The sequence below is a fragment of the Heteronotia binoei genome, chromosome 10 (genome assembly GCF_032191835.1).
Source record: "Heteronotia binoei isolate CCM8104 ecotype False Entrance Well chromosome 10, APGP_CSIRO_Hbin_v1, whole genome shotgun sequence".
Lineage (NCBI taxonomy): Eukaryota > Metazoa > Chordata > Lepidosauria > Squamata > Gekkonidae > Heteronotia > Heteronotia binoei.
The window spans coordinates 93,287,512-93,312,196 of NC_083232.1; the positions used below are offsets into that span (position 1 = coordinate 93,287,512).

Genomic DNA, 24,685 nt, shown 5'->3' on the forward strand with positions numbered 1-24,685 from the left:
TGGTAATCTGCTCGATAAGATGGATAGCTGCCTATTCTGTTCTATATCAAGTTTTACTATTTTGCTGTTCCAGCTGGATTTTCTATATAACAACAGATCTTAGGTTCATGCTAGGGGTGGTGTTCCAGAGTCTGTTGTAGCCTGCGATCTTAATTCACAAAGGCCTGATGGAAGAGCCCTGTGGAACTGTGCGAGCTCTCGCAGGGCTCTAACCTCCTCAGGGAGCTCGTTCCGTCAGCACGGAGCTACAACAGAAAAGGCCCCGGGGTGGGGGGCGGGGAAGAGGGATGGTTCAGGTGAGTAGCCATGTTGGTCTGAAGGAGCAAAATGAAGTCTTGAGTCCATATTTATTGTTCAGTTACTTATGCATCGTGACTCTAATTAGCCCTTCCTGGCAACACTCCCTCCACCCTCTACCCATATGTCGTGGTTGGTGACTTCTGTTCCACTGTATCTGAAGAAGTGGGCATGGGCACGAAAGCTTATTCCCAGAATAAAACTTCATTGATCTTAAAGGTGCCCCTGGATTCAAATTTGCTCTGTAGAAAACACAGTCATTGACATAGTTAAAAGAGAAATCCCAACTATTTTTTACTTTATTTGTACATGGGCCCAGTCACAGGGTATTACACAGAGCAGCAGGTAAAATTGGGTGCACACGATGGTCAGAGCCGGCGCGTGGGAGTGGAGGGGTAGGCAGCGGCCTAGGGCGCCCCCTCTCTCCCCGATGAGCCAGGCCCAGGGCTTGCATGCCCTGCCTTGACTAGGCTTCTTGCAAGCCTCGGCTCTCCCCATCCCTGGTCTGCTCAATGACGTCATCGTGGTGTGCACACTTCAATTTCAAGGGGGAGCTGGGGGGGGCGCTGCGCAGGGGTCTGCCTTTAGCAGCAGAATCCGGCCCTGATAATGGTGCCTGCCTATGTGAGGGGATGGCTATAACCCCTCCTCCACGGCGTTACAGGCGATTGGCAAAGTCAGAGCCAAGAGCAAAACCAAGGATCCGGAGATGGACTTGCAGGGCAGAAGCAAGGTACGCCAACTCCCCAGATGAGGACACCCAAGGTTAATCTTTCCTTTCCAGAGCTTGTCCGATCAACAGATCTTGAGCAATGACTAAAAGAGTACTCAGGAAGTTTCTGAAGGAATGGAACAGGAAAGGAAAGGTTCCCTGTGCAAGCACCAGTTATTTCTGACTCTGGGATGACGTTGCTTTCACAGCGTTTTCACGGCAGACTTTTTACAGGGTGGTTTGCCTTTGCCTTCCCCAGTCATCTACTCTTTCCCCCCAGCAAGCTGGGGACTCATTTGACTGACCTCGGAAGGATGGAAGGCTGAGTCAACTTCAAGCCGGCTACCTGAAAACCCTGCTTCCGCCGGGGATCGAACTCAGGTCGTGAGCAGAGCTTAGGACTGCAGTACTGCAGCTTTAACACTTTAATACAGGAATGCAAAAACCAATAAGGCTGGTTGGCTGACTAGCAACAGATAGGGAATAACATCCCTTTGGCTATTACGGAACAATAAACATAACAAACGCGGTAAAAAGCCATTGATTTCTGAAAACAGCAGAAGTGGAACATCCCAGAATTTCATGAGATCAAGTATCAGTACCAGATCAAGTACCAGACTACAAGGACAAAGACTATCTGAATATGGAATATTAGAAAACCTCCCATGCAGCATTTCAGAAGGGTTAGTGTTAAGACAAGCTAGAGTGAATGCCGCAGCGCAATGAGGAACCATTAAGTATCTTGAACAAAGCAGGAGTCAAGTTCACCTTTAAGACCAGCCAAGTTTTATTTAGAACGTAAGCTTTCATGTGCTCTCTAAGTACACTTCATCAGATGAGGGGATCCGGCATTGGGGCTGGAATACATGTAGCTTGTTGATTAAGAGGGCAAACTAACTGATCACCTGGTCACATAAAACAGCGTGGCTTGGCCATTTGGTCTGGAGAGCCATAAAAGGTAATAAAGTTCCCTGCCAAATGGTGTTTCTGCAAATCTAGATGAATCACAAAAGGCCGTGTATATCCAACTTGTAGCCCACCCAATCTAGAAGTGTACTTAGAGACCGCATGAAAGCTTACATTCAAAATAAAGCTTGGTTGGTCTTAAAGGTGACGCTTGACTCCTGCTTTGTTCAACTGCTTCAGACCAACACGGCTGCCCGCCTGGATCTATCTACATTAAATATCTTGTGAAGCAGTGGTCCCAAACCTTTTTGGCACCAGGGACCGGCAGGGAGGGGGAACTGAATTTGGCCTCCCCGCCCCTTGCAGCCGCCCCGCCTCACCTCGCCTCTTCCTCCCTCCATGTTCATTATGTTAAGCCAGGGGAAGCATCTTCCAGGCTCTTTAAAAGCTCACCTTCCCCTCTCCCCCGCGGCAGCAGCGGTGAGCGATCTGCTGAACAAGTGGCGCTGCCTTTGCCTCCGGAGGCAAGGGCAGCGCGGCTTGTTCAGCGGTCGCTTGTCGCTGCTGCCGGTTTCTCCCCCGGATCAACTGCTGCCACGGGGGAGGGAGGTGAGCTTTTAAAGAGCCAGGAAGGCGCTTTCCCCGGCTTAACATAACAAACACAGAGGGAGGAGGAGGCGACACAGGAGGAGGAGGCGGCATGGAGGGGGGCGGGAGGCTGTGGGGCACTGCAGGGAGGGCAGCTCAGCTGGCAGCTCGGTTGCTGATGGGCCACGGACCGGTATCGGTCCGGGTCCCGGTGACTGGGGACCGCTGTTGTATAGGACAGCAAGGACTGAGGTGGTAAAACGCCAAAGAACTGGGTCAAACAACCTCTATGAGCACGAACTGCCATGCTTTCATCATTGAATACAATGTGACTCCAAGACCCTCCCCCCACTCCAAGTCACATGTTTCTATGTGGAATGAAATGTCCTCAGCAAACTGGGACAAGTGACTTTTCATAACCAGGAATAAAACCCAGAACGTCATGGCCTTTTTGATCGTAGCCACTTTTAAATAAAATAACTATATTTAAGAGGAGCCAGAGGTACTTTCATGAACCGCTTTTAGCAGGGGGACACTGCTCAGTGCGCAGCAGCAGACGTGGCACACTCAGAAGTAAAAGAGGCAGTTTTCAGGCTACGTATTCAAAACATTTACAGTGCTATTGTTGCTAAATTTTTTTAATTTATTTTTTGCAAATGCTTGCATGGGAAATTTAATTGTCTTCTGAAGAGTTATTGAGTTGAACTGGGGGCTGAATTCAGCCAATGAAGCACAAAACATTGAGATGCTAATCTCTTTCGAAGTGCATAGTTTAATTCTGTTTTAATGGAGCTGCAACCAACACCTTCATAATATGAAGACCAAAGCTCTGGTATTCTGAGGTAAAGAATTCAAGGAGTCATTAAGTGCCAATATATCATTGTAAGAGGCAATAAACAAGGAGCCGGGAGACGAGGGGTGCCATTTGCCTTATTTTTCTTGCAACCAAGAAAAAGGTATTCCAGGTAAGAAACTTAATAGGAAAGGGAGCTCAGGTTTTAAAGATGGGGAAACGTAGCTCAGCCAACGGCAACTTAACAGTTCTGTGTTCGAAACACTCAGATGCAGGAAAATGGGCACTTCTCCTAACGGCCATGAGAGACTTGGATGCCCCCAAAAGAAAAGCACACATCAGGCCAATGTGGGAAGAAACAAGCAGGGAGGCAGGGGGTATTTCAGGGTAGCCGAATTCCCTTCACCCTACCCTTTCCCTTGCCGTTCCTTCCTTATGCCTTTGGCCTCCTGTCCTCTCTAGCTTTTTCCATGGCTGCCACCCTCCTTTGTTGTTGTTTCTAAACATCCCTTCCCTATTTTGTTTTCATGCATTGGGACGTTACAGTCTCCTGCTTAGTGTATGCCATAATGGTTTATACCAAAGGTTGGATCCCATGCAAAATCTCTCCTGATGAACATGCTTTCCAGCAGTGGAGCATGACTCCGTTTTCTGCTGCAAGCCAAAGTGCTCTCTGTGGAGGACAGGGTCCCCCGGAGTATCACAAGGGACGAGCTGGAGGTCGGCACAATAGTTCTCATCAGGGATGGAATTCTAGCAGAAGCTCTTTTACATATTAGGCCATACCCCCTGATGTAGCCAATCCTCCAGGAGCTGACAAGGCTCTTTTTTGTAAGCTCTTGGAGGATTGGCTACATCGGGGGGGGGTGGCCTAATATGCAAAGGAGCTCCTGCTAGAATCCCACCCCTGGTGCTCATAAATGGATAGCTGAACCAACCTCACACCTTTAGGACACACAAGCTTCCTTTTCCTTCCCCCACCCCACCCATGCCATAATCACCGTTTGTGGAACAAGACCTTTAATTTCACTGTATTTGTTTTCAAACAAGTTCAGAAGTAGGAAAAGAGCAATTTTTTCCCTTTAATGTTCATTTTTATTTATACTACCTTTCGTAATCTTCTTGATATGTCGCAAGTACTCTTATCACACGAACTTTTGCCTTTCTCCGCTTCTAGAGAAGAAACTGTAACACAACATTCTGCTTTAATAAGGAAACAGAATACAGCATAATATCCCACCTTTTCCAAAGAACATCTACCCCCCAAAACACCCTTTATATAAACACCTGAGTAAATTTAGATCATTACACCGGTGAAAAATGAAAAATGAAAGGGAAATAACGCTCAGTCTCAGATTAATCCTCACTGCACTTCTAAGTCATAGTACAACCAAGAAGTAAGTCGTGAAGCCGGAGGCCAATGTTAAAATACAAACTGGTTCCAGGTTCAACTCCTAGCAACTTCAGTTAGAAGAAGAAGATGATGATATTGGATTTCTATCCCGCCCTCCACTCCAAAGAGTCTCAGAGCGGCTCACAATCTCCTTTCCCTTCCTCCCCCACAACAGACACCCTGTGAGGTAGATGAAGATACTGGATTTATATCCCGCCCTCCACTCTGAAGAGTCTCAGAGCGGCTCACAATCTCCTTTACCTTCCTCCCACACAACAGACACCCTGTGAGGTAGATGAGGATATTGGATTTATATCCCACCCTCCACTCCGAAGAGTCTCAGAGCGGCTCACAATCTCCTCCACCTTCCCCCCCCACAACAGACACCCTGTGAGGTAGATGAAGATACTGGATTTATATCCCGCCCTCCACTCTGAAGAGTCTCAGAGCGGCTCACAATCTCCTTTACCTTCCTCCCACACAACAGACACCCTGTGAGGTAGATGAGGATATTGGATTTATATCCCACCCTCCACTCCGAAGAGTCTCAGAGCGGCTCACAATCTCCTCCACCTTCCCCCCCCCCCCACAACAGACACCCTGTGAGGTAGACGAAGATATTGGATTTATATCCCGCCCTCCACTCCGAAGAGTCTCAGAGCGGCTCACAATCTCCTTTCCCTTCCCCCCCCCACAACAGACACCCTGTGAGGTAGATGAAGACATTGGATTTATATCCCGCCCTCCACTCTGAAGAGTCCCAGAGCGGCTCACGATCTCCTTTCCCTTCCTCCCCCACAACAGACACCCTGTGAGGTGGGTGGGGCTGGAGAGGGCTCTCCCAGCAGCTGCCCTTTCGAGGACAACCTCTGCCAGGGCTATGGCTGACCCAAGGCCATGCTAGCAGGTGCAAGTGGAGGAGTGGGGAATCAAACCCGGTTCTCCCAGATAAGAGTCCGCACACTTCACCACTACACCAAACTACACCCCAAAAATCTCAGACCTGGTAAGATCACAGACTAAGAAAGTTTGGATAACTGAAGCCTACCATGGTAGACTATACCACGAGAGGTAGGTCAATGGCTTGACTTCGGATAAAAACAAGGGAACAAAACTGAAAAGAGTATTGAAAAAAAATATACAGGCTCTCTTACAAGAGATATAAGCAGGGCTCTTTTTGTAGCAGGAACTCCTTTGCATATTAGGCTAAACTCCCCCGATGTAACCAATCCTCCAAGAGCTTACAGTAGGCCCTGTAAGAAGCGCTCTGTCAGCTCTTGGAAGATTATCTATATCGGGGGGGGGGGGTGTAACCTTCAGTACATTCGAAAGCGCTTGGTCCAAAGCATTACAGGCAATGCAAGTCAAACAGTCTCAATTAAGAAATGCCAAGTAATGACTACCACAGACCATCCAAAAAATACAATCAATCTTGCCAGAACAAACCTCTAGAAGGCTAATATACTGTACTAGGACTTTATCCTGTTAGCACTCTTTCAGGAGTTCAAAACTTTATGCAAGAAACAAAGACATCCTTTCTCAAAGAGAAAAGATCTTGATGGGGAAAAAGGACTACAGATGAGGAATCAGTGTCTTCTATGTTACCACTTCCCCAGGCCAGCTTACACTGTTTTCGCACACAGCTTACCATGCGGTCACGTCCCTGTTCTCTCCGCAGCGTCCGTCGGTTTTCCCACCATCTGCGCCGAAGTTACAGAAAGTGCCGCGGCTTTTGCGTAGCAAACGTAAACCGCTAAAACCCAGTTTACGTTTGCTACTCAAAAGCCGCACTTCCTGTAACTCCGGCGCAGATGGTGGGAAATCCAACAGACGCTGCGGAGAGAACAGGGACGTGACCGCGTGGTAAGCTGTGTGCAAAAATGGTACCAGTCTCATCAGATCTTAGAAGCTAAGTAGGGTTGGCCCTGGTTAGTACTTGGATGGGAGACCTCCAAGGAAGACTCTGCAGAGGAAGGCAGCGGCAAACCACTTCTGCTTCTCGTGTGCCTTGGAAGCCTTCCCTTGCTGGGCTCGCAATAGGTCTTGGGTGGAAGGCCACCAAGGAAGACTCTGCAGAGGAAGGCAGCGGCAAACCACTTCTGCTTCTCGTGTGCCTTGGAAGCCTTCCCTTGCTGGGCTCGCAATAGGTCTTGGGTGGAAGGCCACCAAGGAAGACTCTGCAGAGGAAGGCAGTGGCAAACCACCTCTGCTTCTCACATGCCTTGGAAGCCTTCCCTTGCTGGCCTCACCATAGGTCTTGGGTGGGAGACCACCAAGGAAGTCTCTGCAGAGGAACCACCTCTGCTTCTCACATGCCCTAGAAACCTTCCTTTGCTGGGCTCGCCATTCGTCTTGGGTGGGAGACCACCAATGAAGACTCTGCAGAGGAAGGCAATGGCAAACCACCTCTGCTTCTCACATGCCTTGAAAGCCCCTTGCTAAATTTGGTACACACACACACACACACACACACACACATACAGGTCAATATTGTCAGTATTAGTGCTCCAGAGTCTCAGATAGAGTTACAGATATCTGTGAAGTCTTTCACATCACCATTCCTTTAACTGGAAATGCTGGGGATTGAACCTGGAACCTCATGCAAAAGCACTGAGCAATGCCTTACCCCAACCATTGGGGAGATGCTTTTGATCATATTTTGCCACTTCTCTCAACCACAATACCAGCCTGGCTGCATCTTCTCCTACAATAACGAGGGGCAGAAAATTGTCCACCGCAGTGCTCAGAAAACACTCTAATTCTAAAAATGCATGTTTTCAACCAACTAATCCAGCTAAGACAAACCAGGAATTCTACCTAAGATGGGTAGGAAACTGTCCCAACTTGCATCCACGTTCTGAGAAAGAAATGCGTTTTCACCAATCTGACCATTTCATATTTGGCTATCTCTCCGATCCCTCACTGAAATTAGTTTACCATCTAAATTTGACGAAACCTGGCTTCGCACTATTTTGACATTTAGGCAGTTTGTGTGCACACACATGCATCACACCGCATTTTTATTCACAATGTAACAAATGCCATTTGCTGGACTAGTGACTAGAATGTTGCCGAAGACTGAGCGCTCATGTGATTTTGTTGGTTTTTATACCCCGCTTTTCTCTTTCCTAAGGAGTCTCAAAGCAGCTTACAATCGCCTTCCCTTCTTCCCCCTACAACAGGCACCTTCTGAGGTAGGTAGTAGGATTGAAAGAGTTCTGAGAGAACTGTGGTCACCCAGCAGACTTCACTTGGAGGAGAGGGGAATCAAACCCAGCTCTCTAGATTAGAGGCCACTGCTCTTAACTACTACACTACTATGATGAACATATGAAGCTGCCTTATACTGAATCAGACCCTCGGTCCATCAAAGTCAGTACTATAAACTTCAGTGGTGGGGAACCTGTTTTCTGCCAAGGGCCATATGGATATTTATAACATCATTCGCGGGCCATAAAAAATTATCAACTGAAAAAACAGTGCTCTGCCGATGGAGAATGATTTGGGCCAGCAAAATTAATGCAAATAATTGTTTTTCTATTTAAAGTCATGCGGGGTGAGCCTAATCTGGCACACACATAAACCCACACACCTGGCCCGTTGCCCTAGGCAAATGCATAGGTCCAGGGCTTTTTTATAGAAAAAGCCCAGCAGGAACTCAGTAGCATATTAGACCACATCCCCTAATATTAGCATATTAGGCCATACCATCTGGGATAATCAAGTGCAAACTGAACTGTGACAGTAACTTTTCCCGACCCTGCAGCAATTCTGGCCGGCCAGCCAGGCCCCAGGGAGGCTGCCACATGGCTCAGTTCGGTCCAGCAAATCCCCGAGGGCCACACCAAGTGACCTCGAGGTCTGTATACAGCCCTCAGGACAGAGGTTCCCCACCCTTGGCCTATTAAGACTGGCAGCAGCTCTCCAGGGCCTCATGCCTACTTGCCTGGACCGTTTTTAGTTGGGGATGCCAAGGATTGAACCTGGGACCTTTTGCTTACCAAGCAGATGCTCTACCACTGAGCCACCATCCCCCCCCTCAAAACATAAACCTTGCACTTAGATTGTGTGTCAAGCTTTTGCAGATGCCCCTAGCATTTCAAATATTTGTCATTTCCCATTGCGTTTGGCTGATTACAGCAGAATGGTCTCCAGTATGTCACGCTGTACAACAAGATTTTCTTTAAGAGAACACCCTCCCTCAAAAATTTAATTACAAGTTACCTGTGAAAGTAAAGAAGAGTACGTTTTGCAGTCCAGCTCTCTGCATTTTCACATGATGGCACTCGGACTTTTGTAACGCAATCTCACAGGAAAGCCCAGTGACCAGCTTGCTCAGTATCTGAAGCAATTTCTTCTCAAAGGAAGTATTGTAGCCACTGTTGCAGGGAGCTGCATGGTATCGGGCTGTAAACTCATAGTGAAAGTTAGGATCAGCGTAAGCTGCAGGAGAATAACAGAAGATTAAGGTCCTTTTCTTTTTTTAAAAAAAAAAAATCAAAACAAGTTAAAATATAAAAGTGTTGATTAATCAGTACAGTTATTCTACATTCTCTGTTCTTAACAGATATATTTGCACAGAGGCACAGAAAATTCATTCTTGGCAAATTATAGTCAGGACCCAAAGAGCTACCTGAGGCACCCAAGGACTTGGACACACCTAAAAGGTAAAGGTAGTCCCCTGTGCAAGCACCAGTTGTTTCCAACTCTGGGGTGACGTCACATCATGACGTTTTCACAGCAGGCTGTTTTATGGGGTGGTTTGCCATTGCTTTCCTCAGTCATCTACACTTCCCCCCCAGCAAACTGGGTCCTCATTTGACTGACCTTGGAAGGATGGAAGGCTGTGTCAACCTGGAGTCGGCTACCTGAACCCAGCTTCCGCCGGAATCAAACTCAGGTCGTGAGCAGAGAGCTCAGACTGCAGTACTGCAGCTTTAACACTCTGCGCCACAGGGCTCCTTGGACACGCCTAGTGGGATTCTTAACCTTTGAGCCCTTTGAATAACAGGCCTTCCATTTCAGAAGAGGTCTGCAATGAGGTATAGGAGCTGCTCAGTCCAAGAAGCCCAGGGCTTTTTTTGTAGCAGGAACTCCTTTGCATATTAGACCACACACCCCTTATGCAGCCAATCGTCCAAGAGCTTACCTGCAATAAGAACCCTGTAAGCTCTTGAGGGATTGGCTACAGGGTGTGGCCTAATATGCAAAGGAGCTCCTGCTAAAAAAAGCTCTGAAGAAGCCTATGCAAACAAATGGTTTATTGTACATGGCCATTGGCCATTACGATATAAAAGCACGTTATGAAAAACACAATCTAGAATTTACATTCAAAAATACCAAGCTTAAATACCCAAGTCTTCAGGTTAAAATTATATGGCGCTTCTAAAATTTCAAGAATACATTTAAAATAATTAAGTAATATTAATATGCTGATCTATAGAGCTCTTATTTGTCTTATTGCACCTACCAACCCATCCGCCACTGTATTTTAATATCTTCCTTTTTTTCTAATGGCAAACTATAATGGATGTTATAATCTCTTGAGAAACCATGCCCTCCATTTAAACGAACAAAGCCAGAATGTTACCTAGGTTTATGGCACTTCACACCTATGACAGCAGTCTGCTTTTTATCACCCTCCAGTGTTGTTTCAGCCCTGCTTTGTCCTAACACTAACAAACACAGATCCCTATTTGTGATTCTTTTAATCTGCTAAAAACATTCCCATGATTCTTCACTGCCCACTTGTATTAAGAATTGCTGCTTCCATTCCCATTTTGTCTGATGAAGTCTGCTTAAGAGCATACGAAAGCCTACATTCTGAATAAAACTTAGTTGGTCTTAAAGGTACGCTTGTCTACTGCTTTGTTATAGAGCTTAGTGTGATGCATTACTAGGGGCCACCTTGGATCTAACCTTTCTAGCTGCAAGTGCAAAGAGCGCTATCTTGCAGCAGCACCAACCGATTGATGCAAAATCAAGCCATGTGTGCAAGTCACACACTCTCTCTCGTGTGTGTGTATCCTCACTTGTCACACCACAGGCAGGCAAGCCAGTAGGGAGGGCCTCTGTTTAAGAATGGTCCCCATAATGAATGATCTATGATACCCGTATAAGGCAGCTTCAAGTGTACCCAATAGTATCTGGCCATTAGGAAGATCGGCCAGAGAAAGGGCGGATCTGCTGAGGGATTTCACATCAGCACGCCTGGAGTCTCACGTGGTGGCAGCCTTCTCTGAGGCCCAACAGCGCTGATCTTGGGTTCTTTTCTAGCAGGAGCTCCTCTGATGCCATGCCTCCCTGATGTAGCCAATCCTCCTGGAGCTTACAGTAGGCCCTGTACTAAGAGCCCTCTAAGCTCTTGGAGGATTGGCTACATCAGGAGGGCATGGCCTAATATGCAGATGAGCTCCTGCTAGAAAAACAGCCCTCATGCCTCTATTACCACCTTCTGGGGGAAAAGCTTCAGAAGCCATTTGGGATATTGGCCAGCCCTCGCACAGTCTCTTTCTAGAGCCCGTTGTATTTATCCCCAAAACAGGCCTTATTCTAGTTGTTAATAAAGAGAAGGAATTTCAGTATTCATTTTAACACATGGTAGAATGGTAACATAACAAAACTGCACCCAAGCTCTGTTCCTAAAACAAGGGGGAATGGCAAGTCATACAGAAAATGAAGAATCATCTCTACTTTCAGAGCGTAACAAAATTATACTGCTAAGGGACCCTCAGGAGTCCGTTTTTTCCTCTACTTTTCAATTTAGGCTTCAAGCATCTTTCGAAAATAACTGATGATTCAAAATTTCCAGATTGAGAAGCAAAGAGAAAAAAAGTCTTTCTGTGCTCTTGGTTAGTGAGATTCCAATTATTTTATCCCATTAAGGGTGAAATGAAGCATGTAACTAAGTGTGCTTAATTACTACTCAATTCAAAGGGGTTTAACCATGTTTAACTGTACATGGGATTTCCCCCTATAATTTCAGCAAATCCAACTAGCGTTCTAAAGGAGTCGAGAAAGAAAATCTAATCTCTTACCATAAATAACATATTTGATCAAATAGCTTTTCTCAGCTTGCTCGGTGGTCGGCTTAAATACAAGGGAGCACGTGTAAACTCCACTCATCTCAGGTTTAAACTCCCGGAATAGCAAAGTTCCTGTTGGTGTTATTTTCACAGTCTGGTTTTCTATTTAAAAAGGTAAAATAAAATTAAGAAATGAATGCTGAAGATCAGCTAGAACTTCCAACTCGGGCAGCATCGTATTTTAACTTTCTGGTCCTGGCCTTAAAAACGGTCATATCTAAACAGTAGCATTATAGTAAGAATAAAAAGCGAAAGGCAGTCCCCTGCGCAAGCAGCAGTCGTTTCCGACTCTGGGGTGACGTTGCTTTCACAACGTTTTCACGGCAGACTTTTTACGGGGTGGTTTGCCACTGCCTTCCCCAGTCATCTACGCTTTCCCCCCAGCAAGCTGGCGACTCATTTTAGTGACCTCAGAAGGATGGAAGGCTGAGCCAACCTCGAGCTGGCTACCTGAACCCAGCTTCCGCCGGGGATCGAACTCGGGTCATGAGCAGAGCTGCAGTACTGCAGCTTTACCACTCTGTGCCACGGAGCTCTAAGCATAAATAATTATTGCATTTTAATATAAAAGGATCCCACCAACAAGTGGAGTTCTCAGTAGGTGTTACTTTCCTGTGGAGCTGTTCATTTATTTACAGTACAGGGAGAATTCTCAAGATGGAGGGGGTCTCGGGCATCTGCATTCCTCTCATGTCAAGAGAGGGAAGAAAATCACTCGGCAGTAACAGGGTTATCTCTAAGGTGGCATCTCTTCGAGACTGACCAGAATCCCACATTCGTTCCAGAAATAGCGTGAATGATTACTGGGACGCAACGTGTTCAAATAAAGATAAAACTGTTTCATTCGCAATGTGTCCCCCTCCACTAAACAGAAGGAACGGACAAGTTCGAGAGATCTATAAGCACCATCCCAAACTAAGATGCAGAAAGCAGTCTGCAGATATGAACAACATCTGCAGGAGTTATGCAGGTGAATCCTCAGAGAATAAAGAGTGGTTTTACATTTCTAATAAATTAAAGCCATGTTGTAAGGGACAGCAGATTTCATAATGTTCTTCTAACAAATGGAACTCTGGTTCCAACACCAGTTTGGTGTAGTGGTTAAGTGCGCAGACTCTTATCTGGGAGAACCGGGTTCGATTCCCCACTCCTCCACTTGCAGCTGCTGGAATGGCCTTGGGTCAGCCATAGCTTTTATAGTTGTCCTTGAAAGGGCAGCTTCTGGGAAGAGCTCTCTCAGCCCCACCCACCTCACAGGGTGTCTGTTGTGGGGGGGGAAGGTAAAGGAGATTGTGAGCTGCTCTGAGATTATAGGGCGGGATATAAATCCAATATCTTCATCTTCTTCGCCAATGACTAACATTTCCTACAACCTATGGGGCTTGGATTCCTCAGGGAATTTCCACTGGTGCAAGAGGACAATTTTTTGCCCATCAGGAACAGCTTTTTCTGAGGAGCATTTATTTTAGTTAACCACTACACAATTCCCATGGGAATTTTATTTATACAAAAGCTGTTCTGCACCATTACGTACATCTTAAAGCACAGGTTGCACTAAGTTCAGGGCCAGACGTTTCCGGACCCAGCTGTCACTGCCCGCACACCAGTGTGTAGAGGGGATGGGAGAGCAAACCCCTGCCCACAGCTGCAAAGCCTTAAGGCTACTCAATGCTCCCAACCCAAAGAAGCCCCCCAACCTGGCCACCCGGACTGCCAAGCCTCAAGGTCGGGGTGTCAGACTGGGGGCCAAATCAGGCCCCCAAGCAACTGGCTCTTGTCTGCTTCCTTCTCCCTCTCTCTTGCTTCCTTCTGCATCTCAGCTTGCTTTGCAAGGCTTGCTCAATCGCACAGCAGAGCTACAGAGCAAAACCCTGATTTTCTCCATTGGTTGAGGCTCCTCCCCCCCCTGCTCCCCTAGGGAGGGAGGGAAAGAGCCAGAGCTTCCTTTGCCCAATTCCCTGGATCCCATGGGAGAGATACAAAGAAAGCACTTTTAAGACCAACAAGTGCTAATGTTTTAAGCATGTTTTATTTTAAGTTTTTTTTAAAAAAAATCTTTAGTCGTGTTTGTCTGTGTCCTTTATAAAGTTTATATCTCTGCTACTTAATCTTAAATAAGTCCACACATAGCCTGGTCAGGCATTTATTTATTTATTTTTATTTGATTTGATTTATATCTCGCCCTCCCTACTGAAGCAGGCTCAGGGTGGCTCACAGTACAAAACCACAACAAACAATTAAAACCATACATATTATAAAATTACACATTCAATAATTAAGACATTCAAAATAATTTGATGCCAGTCTCTTTGATGTCATATAACTGCAATGGCGACAGTATTTCTTCAATTTCCCTACAATACAGGCTCAGCGTCAGTTGAAAGCCAGCCGGAAGAGAGCGGTCTTACAGGCCTTGCGGAACCGAGCAAGGTTCCGCAAGGCCCTCACTTCCTCTGGTAGTTGATTCCACCAGGGGGCGGCTGCAATCGAGAAGGCCCTCTCTCTAGCGGTCTTTAATTTGGCCTCCTTCGGTCCAGGGATTGTTAGTAGATTTTGTGATCCAGATCTAAGTACCCTCTGGGGAACGTGTGGGGAGAGACGGTCCCTAAGGTAGGCAGGTCCTAAGCCATACAGGCCACACAAGGCATGGCCCAGCCGGACAAGATGTCATTTATGTCAGATCCGTCCCTCTTAACAAATGTGTTCAACACCCCTGCTGTAGGTAGCCCAGCTGAAGACATGGTTCTCCATTTGCTTTACTTTGGCTGGATTGGCCACAGACATCTTTCCTGGAGTCTTGGTAGTATGTTGTTTCCTGGATTCTTCAGACCCACCCAAGTAAAATGAAAACGTAAATACAACTGATGAAAGAGTTCAACGATTAGGAACGCTGAAAACCTACACAAATAAATAGAGGCAGAGACTTTTCTGCAGAGACTTTTTCTGTTGGGATTACAAATGGAAAAATTTCCAAAAGAGGATAGAACTATAATTTGGTACTTGCTTTCAGCTGCTAGGACACTATATGTGCAGTTGTGGAAGCAAGAAAAAAATACCAGAAAAATGGGGTTGGATTGTAAAAGTTATGACATGGAGTGAGATGGACAAGTTAACAAGAACTTTAAGAGACTATGATTTAGAAGATTTTAAAAAGGGAGTGGAAAAAATTTAGAAGTTATGTAGAAGACGAGTGGAAAGTAAAAGGACTCTGGACAATTTTTGATAAAGATTAAACTTTAGAAGAAAGAAGAATATTAATTGTAGTTCTTAGTAATTAAGGGTACCTTTTAATGTTAGTATTTTGAGTAAATAACACTGGCAGGGGTCAAGTAACAGGGGGAGGGATGATGAGAAAGAAGCATATGGTTTGATGAAAATAAGTTATTAATGGAAATTGTTACCATATGTTATCAATAAAATTGTTTAAAACACAAAAATAAATGGAGGCATAAATAATTTTTAAAAATTTACCGCCTGTGTTTAGAAATAAAACAGGGAAGCTTTCTACCTGATGGAGAAAACACCCTACCTGTGACCATGTCACCTCCTGGTCCATGCCACTGGAATATGGGATCGATCAATTCAGAATTTCTTAGGTGACTCGTAATGCATAGAATACGTGGGCTGTTATGATTCATCTTGACATAAACTTTGACTGAAAGTGAAAAGCACCCTGATTAGCAACTGTAATCAGAAACCATTCTATTTACACATCAACGATATGGTGCAGTTACACCCACAGGAGAAAAACCAGGGAAGGAGAGAAACACTGGGACACACACACACTATAATCAAGCCACAATTGTATTGCTACAGTGTCAGAGGGTAGCCATGTTGGTCTGCAGTAGAACAGCTAGTTTCGATTCCCGCTGCACTGCAGAAACCAACCAGATTTTGGGGGTATGAGCTTTCAAGAGTCATACCCCAAGAATCCTGTTGGCCTCTACAGGGCTACTGGATATGAATTTAGCTTTATTGCTATAGTTTGCAGCAGGGCTCTTTTTTTTTTTTAGCAGAAAACATGCACAGGAACACAGGTTTGGCTGGCTTGGTGTCAGAGGGCAAAGCCTAATATGCAAATGAATTCCCGCTGCGCTTTTTTCCTGCAAAAAAAGCCCTGTGTGAAACAATGGTGCCGTCAGGGGGTGTGGCCTAATATGCAAACGCGTTCCTGCCACACTCTTCCCACCCAAAATGCCCTGCGTGAAACAATGGAGATGTCAGTGGGTGTGGCCTAACATGCAAATGAGTTCCTGCTGCGCTTTTTCTACCCAAAAAAGCCCTGGTTTGCATTAAATTTGGCATAAAGTAGGCAGGGTTTGCCATGATGTTCTGGGCAGCCCTGCCAGTGACAGGATATGACCCAGTCTATCTGCCAGAGAGGCCTGAGACAGTCAGTAACATGACCCATTTCATGATGTCCCACAGTCAACAGTCTATTGACAGCCAATAAAAACCTCAAGCGAGCAATGGCCTGCCCTCCTAGGGCGCCCATGCATGCTCACACCTACAGGCCTTTAACAGTCCCACTGTTTGTTATGGCAATGCTAGTTACAAGAAGCACCTTGCTACAAGCAAGGCCAGGTAAAATTCGTTCTGAGTTCCAATACTCCCTCTCTAAGCTGTCTTGTGAGCAAAAATTCTACTTCTTCTGGCATTAATGTTGTGAGCAAGTGATTTGGCTATTGCATAAATTAGCCTGCTCTGCGGCCATCCCTCCTGAGCTAAGACAAAAATGTATGAGCCAGAGGCTAAACAACTGTGAGCTAGCTCACGCTAACTCAGTTTAGAGGGAACACTGCTGAGTTCCACAAATCATCAACTGACAAGTCCATAGCAAGAAAAAGCTATACAGAATACCAGAGGAAAAGGAGGCACATGGCAGAAGACCAGGCATAGGCCAAGGCCATATGCTTCCCACCACCATCCACACTAGGTTGCTCATACATTTCAGGGTACCAGACAACTCACCTGAATTGCCCTTACCTCTAAGCCAAGTAGAATCATAGAGTTGGAAAGGACCTCCAGGGTCATCTGGTCCAACCCCCTGCACAATGCAGGAAACTCACAAACACCTCCCCCTAAATTCACAGGATCTTCATTGCTGTCAGATGGCCATCTAGCCTCTGTTTAAAAACCTCCAAGGAAGGAGAGCCCACCACCTCTCGAGGAAGCTTGTTCCACTGAGGAACCGCTCTAACGGTCAGGAAGTTCTTCCTGATGTTGAGCCAGAAACTCTTTTGATTTAATTTCATCCCATTGGTTCTGGTCCTACCTTCTGGGGCCACAGAAAACAATTCCACACCATCTAGATGACAGCCCTTCAAGTACTTGAAGATGGTGATCATATCACCTCTCAGCCGCCTCCTCTCCAGGCTAAACATGCCCAGCTCCTTCAATCTTTCTTCATAGGACCTAGCCCCCAGGCCCCTCACCATCTTTGTTGCCCTCCTCTGGATCCCTTGTCTATATCCTTCTTAAAATGTGGTGCCCAAAACTGAACACAATACTCCAGGTGAGGTCCTACCAGAGCAGAGTAAAGTGACAACATCACTTCACTTCAGAGAATAAACAAGTATAAACAGATGTCCTGCCAGAAACTTCGGAACTGCATTTTTATACATAGTTATTTGTGTAAGTCTACAGCTGCTCAACCAACAAAAACTGATGTGGGGATACAGACGTCACCACCATTCCACACACAATTACACAAAATTTCCCCATAAGCAGAGAGCTGCCAGTATGTGCCTAACTCTCAGGGTCAGATCCGGTTGGTTCTTTGTATCAACAAGGAGATCTAATTAATACCTTATGCGTTTGTTTTCTTGCAACAATAATAAAACCGGAAACACTGCAGTATGGTTAGCAAAGTACACGCTGCATGCTGCAAACGAATGGAAAAACCAAACAGGAACTGGAATTTGTATGTTTCAACAACAAAGCCACATGCAGATCTCTCTGAGACATTTCTACAGCAGACTTCATTGGTTGGGTTATCCAAATACAGCAGCACTGTGTCAAAAATTAAGATGCCCTCTGTCCTATTCTGCCCCAAGTCTGACGATAAATCAAAATACCGCAAGCACTGCCAACTGCTTCTTCTGTTTTTAAAACTATATACTAGCACGCTCAGTATAACTGCATAATTACGTAAGAAAAAACTGCATTTCTAATTTCATTGTCTGAAGCCTCTACGTCTAAGCAATTATCAAAAGTCATAAGCCTGGATTAATTTAAATATATATTAACAGATACCTGGCAAATTGGTTGATCCTACAACTTTCAGTCCATTAGGATCTATACTGGAAGAACAATGAACTGTCAAAACAGGAAAAAAAAGACAGTGTAAACATTTAAACTTCAGAGAGGAAGATGAAATGCTGGCTGAGCAGAAAGTTGTTAAAAACAAACAATGGCAAAGATTTAAGACAAGAGGCTGAGTCTGTGAAACGACTGAAGGATGATGTCTCTCCCTTTCCAATTTACACCCCTGTAACAAAAGAGGCATTGGAGAGCTGGAATATGATAGCCAATGGAAGCAGTGGATTGATTTAGACTGGAAAGTCCTGGTTTCTGAAGTGCGATCATCCTTGAAACGCTGACTCTGGGACAAACAATCCTGCATGGTTCAGACTTAACAAGAAACCGCGGTTTACTGCTACACAAATAAACCTGGGGGATTCTTAGACACACATACCGTTGCCTGCTTTCATACAAGCTGGCAAACTGTCTGTTTTGTGGGGAGTTTTTCCCCACAGACTGCCATTAAATCCAAACTGGCGACTACAGTTTATGCTTTCCTGGCAAACCAGGATTAAACCGCTGTTTGGAACACTGATTAGCAGAAAACACAAAAAAAGCAGTATTGATATAATTAAAGGTCACTTAAATTAAACTTTAAATCAGTCTTGGGCATAATTAAAATTGGATAGGGTTTGGGTTTTTTTTTTTTACTCCACTTTGAATTTGTTGAGGTTTTGTGACCCATCCTGTTGAACTTTTAGTTATCTGTTTATTAGGGCTGCATGATCCCTCTTTCATGATCACATCTAATTTAAAAAGGTAAAGGTAGTCCCCTGCGCAAGCACCAGTCGTTTTTCGACTCTGGGGTGACGTTACTCTCATGTTTTCACAGCAGACTTTTTTACGGGGTGGTTTGCCTTTGCCTTCCCCAGTCATCTACACTTTCCCCCCAGCAAGCTGGGTCCTCATTTAACAACCTCGGAAGGATGGAAGGCTGAGTCAACCTGGAGCCGTCTCCCTGAACCAACACAGCACTTAAATGGTAGTGGTTAAGTGTGTGGACTCTTATCTGGGAGAACCGGGTTTGATTCCCCACTCCTCCACTTGCACCTGCTGGAATGGCCTTGGGTCAGCCATAGCTCTGGCAGAGGTTGTCCTTGAAAGGGCAGCTGCTGTAAGAGCTCTCTTAGCCCCACCCACCTCACAGGGTGTCTGTTGTGGGGGAGGAAGGTAAAGGAGATTGTGAGCCGCTCTGAGACTCTTCGGAGTGGAGGGCGGGATATAAATCCAATATCTTCTTCTATCTTCTAAATATTCCTGGTCCTTTGTTTTAACAAAAGATTTAGTGAGTTAACAACATCAGCCCAGAATTCATTTGAACACCAGTGCCTGAAAATCTTTTAAATGTCTCACATGTAACTAGAAAAGCTGTTTCCAACATTCTGAACATGAAAGAGAATATATTTTATTCTCATTTGCTTAGTCCATTTAAACTTTTAACAAAAGTTTTCCTGAGCCAAGCAATGTCTTCACTAACATATAAATCCACAAGATGGAGCTCTCCAACCACTAACGCTAGGCTCCGGGATTTCACATTATCTTCAAAGAGAGAGCTTGCACAGCCCTACTGAAATCACTAGGTTCAAGGTAAACAAAGCAGGAGACAAGTTGCACCTTTAAGACCAACAAAGTTTTATTCAGAACGTAAGCTTTCGTGTGCTAAAAGCACACTTCTTCAGACTTCTGAAGGTTGCCTTAGGTAAAGGTAGTCCCCTGTGGAAGCACCAGTCGCTTTTGACTCTGGGGTGATGTTGCTTTCACAACGTTTTCACGGCAGACTTTTTACGGGGTGGTTTGCCTTCCCTGGTAATCTACACTTTCCCCTCAGCAACCTGGGTGCTCATTTTACCAACCTTGGAAGGATGGAAAGCTGAGTCAACCTGGAGTCGGCTAATTGAACTCAGCTTCCGCCAGGATCAAACTCAGGTCGTGAGCAGGGAGCTCAGACTGCAGTACTGCAGCTTTACCACTCTGCGCCACGGGGCTCTCTAAAAGGTAAAGGTAGTCCCCTGTGCAAGCACCAGTCGTTTCCGACTCTGGGGTGATGTTGCTTTCACAACGTTTTCACTGCAGACTTCTTACGGGGTGGTTTGCCATTGCCTTCCCCAGTCATCTACACTTTCCCCCCAGCGAGCTGGGGACTCATTTGACCGACCTCAGAAGGATGGACGGCTGAGTCGACCTGGAGCCGGCTACCTGAACCCAGCTTCCGCTGGGATCGAACTCAGGTCGTGAGCAGAGGGCTCCGACTGCAGTACTGCAGCTTACCACTCTGTTCTAACCTCTGTGGCAGGCAGTCCTGTGGAGCTTGAGTGAAAACTGAATACCCTGTTAGTTATGATACATAGGGAGAGATTATAGCAGCGTCAGTTAAAGATGCATTGGTTGATCAGATCCGACACAACAAAGCAAGTGTGGTGTAGTGATTAGAGGTCTTGTAGATCTGGGTTCCAATCACCATTCTGTCGCAGAATCTAGCTGGGGGAACTTGGGCCAGTCATACACTCTTAATCTACCTACCTCACAGGAGAGCAATGTAAGCCCCTTGGAGTCCTCACTGAGAAAGATGGTGAAATGAAGTAAACAGATTCACAAATGAGAACAACACAAGTACTTGCTTTCTCAAGTATATGAACATATGAAGCTGCCTTCTACTGAATCAGACCCTCGGTCCATCAAAGTCAGTATTGTCTTCTCAGACTGGCAGCGGCTCTCCAGGGTCTCAAGCTGAGGATTTTCACGCCTACTTGCCAGGACCCTTTTTGGAGATGCCAGGGATTCAACCTGGGACCTTCTGCTTACCAAGCAGATGCTCTACCACTGAGCCACCGTCCCTCCCATAATACATAACGTTAATACAGATTTTCCCTTCACAGGATTGCCATTTAGGGGCTCAGAACCGCTGAGACCTAAAGGGAATAGCACTATCCCGGAATCATTTTCCACTCCTCAGTGCTTATGCTACAGATAAAGCAACTGACTAACCAAACTTACAAATACACACTATACATAAATCAATCAACAACTGGAGCTCTTGGATAAATGAAGTTCCCTTCTGAAGCTCCTATTGCCAGTAAGCTCAAATGAACTGCACATTCACTCCATATTTAATTTACTTTATTTACCGTACTTCATATACAGTCCTTCCTTCTTGTTGAGATAACAGACACTCAGTAATTAGTTTTTAAAACTGTATTAATATTATTAATGAAGTAAATAACAAAACTTATCAGCTAGTATCATAAGCCTGCTTCGACCAGTGTCTTCCTTCTCCAAACTCTTGGCATAAAAGCATAACTTTGATATTATTTCAGATGGGTAGCTGTCCTGGTCTAAAGCAATAGAACAGATTTTGAGACCAGTGACACCTTAAGATCAATATAGTTTAAGTCTGTATATAAACATTTACGCACATGTACATGAAACCTTATACCCAGAATTAAACTTTGTGGATCTTAAAAATGCCACTGGAGTCAAATTTTGTTCTTTTTGCCATTCAAATTTTGCTCTTTTTTCCATTCACTTTGATTCTGGGTGCTTATACATCATAACAATGAATTTGATCTGTGACCTCTCTTAGGAAAGTCTTAAGGGAGCTACTGTTTATTCACTCATTCATTTGTGAAATTTATACCCCATTTTCCTAACAGAAATTCAAAGCAATGCAGAAAACCGAGAAAATTTATCCTTCCAACAGTTTTAAAACAGAGACATCCTGAGACACAGCAGAACTCCCAAATCAAAAATACGAGCAACTTGCAAGGGGATCATTCCCCACCTCCATGAAACAAAATCTAACTCTTTAAAAGAGGATGGTTTCTCCCTTTCTACAGTTATGCCTACACAGAGAGTGCTTGAGAAGCTCCTTCCTTTAGAAACCTTCCTTTAGAAACCAACGTGGCCTCTAAATACATTGGTACTTGAAGCTTTACGGGTAGATAACATAGAGCTTTCTGGGTCACCTTGAACTGGATCTAGACACATTCTGGTAACCAGTGCAACTGTTTCAAGTATTTTGATGCTAATTTGTGCATCCATGCCAGCCTAGCAACAACATTCTATGGTTTTTGTTGTTTCCAGGAGATCATCACATCCAGCCCAATTTAAAAGTGCACAGCCTAGAGCAGAGGTGGCCAAACTTGCTTAACGTTAAGAGCCACATAGAATAAATGTTAGATGTTTGGAAGCCACAAGACATGAACATCAGATGTTTGAGAGCAAGCAGGCAGGCAGGAAGGCAAACAGATGGAGGTGAGATGGAGGTGGAAAGAAAGCAATTTTAACTTTAATGCATTCTCCAAGCCGCCAGCTGCCTTGGCTCAGAGAAATGATTTAAGAAGAGAAATGCCTTCTCCAAGGATCTTTTGCTGGCCTGCATCAAAGGGACTCCAAAACACATTGGTTAAAAATTGCTTCTCCAACCAGTAACAAGTTTCCCAGGCATTGTCTCCATTCAACTAAGGGGCAGAATTATAAACAATGTGCATAGATAGTTTTTGTTGGTTTGCTTTGGAGGCTAACAAGTGATCCTACTTTGGTCTGCATCTAAAGAAGTGAGCTCCAACAACAGATTATAGTGGAATCAACTCAGCTAATTTAAGAGCCACGTAGAATAAATGTCAGACGTTTGAGAGCTGCAAGACATGAACATCAGATGTTTGAGAGCCACAAGGAAGGAAGGAAAATAGATGGGAGAGGTAGAAAGAAAGCAACTTTAATTTTAAATGCATTCTCCATGTGGCTGGTTTGGCTTGGAGAAGTGACTTAAGGAGACAAATGCCTTCTTCAAGGCAGCTGATGGGGGGGGGCTTAAAGAGCCACACAATGTGTGTGAAAGAGCCACATGTGGCTCCTGAGCCACAGTTTGGCCACCCCTGCTCTAGAGATCCATGTGGAATTACCAACTGCAGTCCAAGGATCTGTAGCAGTGGTGGCCAAACTGCAACTAAGGAACCACATGTGGCTCTTTCCCACATATTGTGTGGCTCTCCAAACCCCCACCATGCCATCAGCCAGTTTGGAGAAGGCATTTGTCTCTCTAAATCACTTCTCCAAGCCAAGCCAGCTGGTGACTTGGAGAATGCATTTAAAGTTAAAGTTGCTTTCTTTCCACTCTCTCCCTCTTCCCTCCCCCATCTATTTGCCTATCTTCCTTCTTTCTCTCAAACATCTGATGTTCACGTCTTGCAGCTCTCAAACATTTATTCTATGTGGCTCTTACATTAAGTCAGTTTGGCCACCTCTGGTCTCTAGTCTGTGAAAGATTAAGCTGGAATAAAATATTACTAAAGCACCAATAGAATCCCACATATGAAAGCCAAGTAAAAAACATAAAAGCTACTTTATGGTGTCCGCAAAGGATCTTGTATGCATGGATCAACTAAAATGTGTTCTGATTCATCCATGTCAGTCGGAAGAAGACTGCAGATTTATACCCCGCCCTTCTCTCTGAATCAGAGACTCGGAGCGGCTTACAATCGCCTATATCTTCTCCCCCCACAACAGACACCCTGTGAGGTGGGTGGGGCTGAGAGGGCTCTCACAGCAGCTGCCCTTTCAAGGACAACTCCTGCGATAGCTATGACTAACCCAAGGCCATTCCAGCAGATGCAAGTGGAGGAGTGGGGAATCAAGCCCGGTTCTCCCAGATAAGAATCTGCACACTTAACTACTACACCAAACTGGGTCTCAACAGAACAAGGTCCAATTCCAATCTGAAGAACAACTCCATACCAATCTGAATAAGCGTGCACAAACACAAAAGCTACCCAGAATTAAACTTGGTTGGTCTTAAAGGTACCACCGGCCTCAAACCTTTATTCAAAATGAATTCTGATAAACATAGGATAGGGAGCAAAAGTCTGGTGCACGGTCTTCACCCCAAAATGCACGTGGCAGATTACAAAGTTGCCAACCTCCAGGCGGGTTGTCACTATAACCTGTAGGCTATGTTTTATATTGCAACCTCCAGGCAGGGCCTGGAGAAGGATGCAACACAGACGGGGACTTCCCTCTGTGCAAACGCTGCACTCCTTTGGGAAGCACCGCTATTGCCCAGCTACAAGGCTCAGCAGTTGCAGAAGGTCACCAGCTTGCAAGGGGGGGGGGGGGGGGGAGGGAAGAAGGCCATTCCACCACCATCGCTTTGGAAGCTTCACATTTTGGCGGCAGCCCCCCCCCCCTCATCCCTCTGATCAAGGGAAGGAGGCAGAGAAGCCAGCTGCCCTAGGGCTGCCAATCCCCAGGTGGGGGCAGGGATCCCTTGGTTTGGAGGCCCTCCCCCTGCTTCAGGGTCATCAGAAAGTGGGAGGGGGGCAGGGAAATGTCTGCTGGGCACTCCATTATTCCCTATGGAGGCAGATTCCCATAGGGTAGAATGGAGCATTGACCTGCAAGTATCTGGGGCTTGGAGGGGTGGGGAGGCTGTTTTTGACACAGAGGCACCAAATTCACAGCATCCTGTGCCTCTTCTCAAAACACCCTCCAAGTTTCAAAAGGATTGGGCCAGGGGGTCCAATTCTATGAACCCCTAAAGAAGGTGTCCCTAGCCTTCATTATTTCCAATGGAGGGAAGGCATTTAAAAGGTGTGCAGTCCCTTTCAATGGGA

At 45.5% G+C, this 24,685-nt stretch overlaps 1 protein-coding gene across 1 annotated transcript in view; it reads right to left on the reverse strand.

Moving 5' to 3' along the window:
• ZPBP (zona pellucida binding protein) overlaps positions 1 to 18,104 on the reverse strand; it is a 35,027-nt gene extending 16,923 nt beyond the window's left edge. The window contains exons 1-5 of the mRNA XM_060248289.1: positions 18,030 to 18,104; positions 15,304 to 15,429; positions 11,727 to 11,876; positions 8,914 to 9,132; positions 4,405 to 4,481 (exon numbers count right to left, since the gene is read on the reverse strand). Of these exons, the coding sequence (XP_060104272.1) occupies positions 4,405 to 4,481; positions 8,914 to 9,132; positions 11,727 to 11,876; positions 15,304 to 15,412 (555 nt within the window). The 5' untranslated portion in view covers positions 15,413 to 15,429; positions 18,030 to 18,104. The remainder of the gene's footprint in view (positions 1 to 4,404; positions 4,482 to 8,913; positions 9,133 to 11,726; positions 11,877 to 15,303; positions 15,430 to 18,029) is intronic.
• Between the last annotated feature and the right edge of the window lie 6,581 nt (positions 18,105 to 24,685).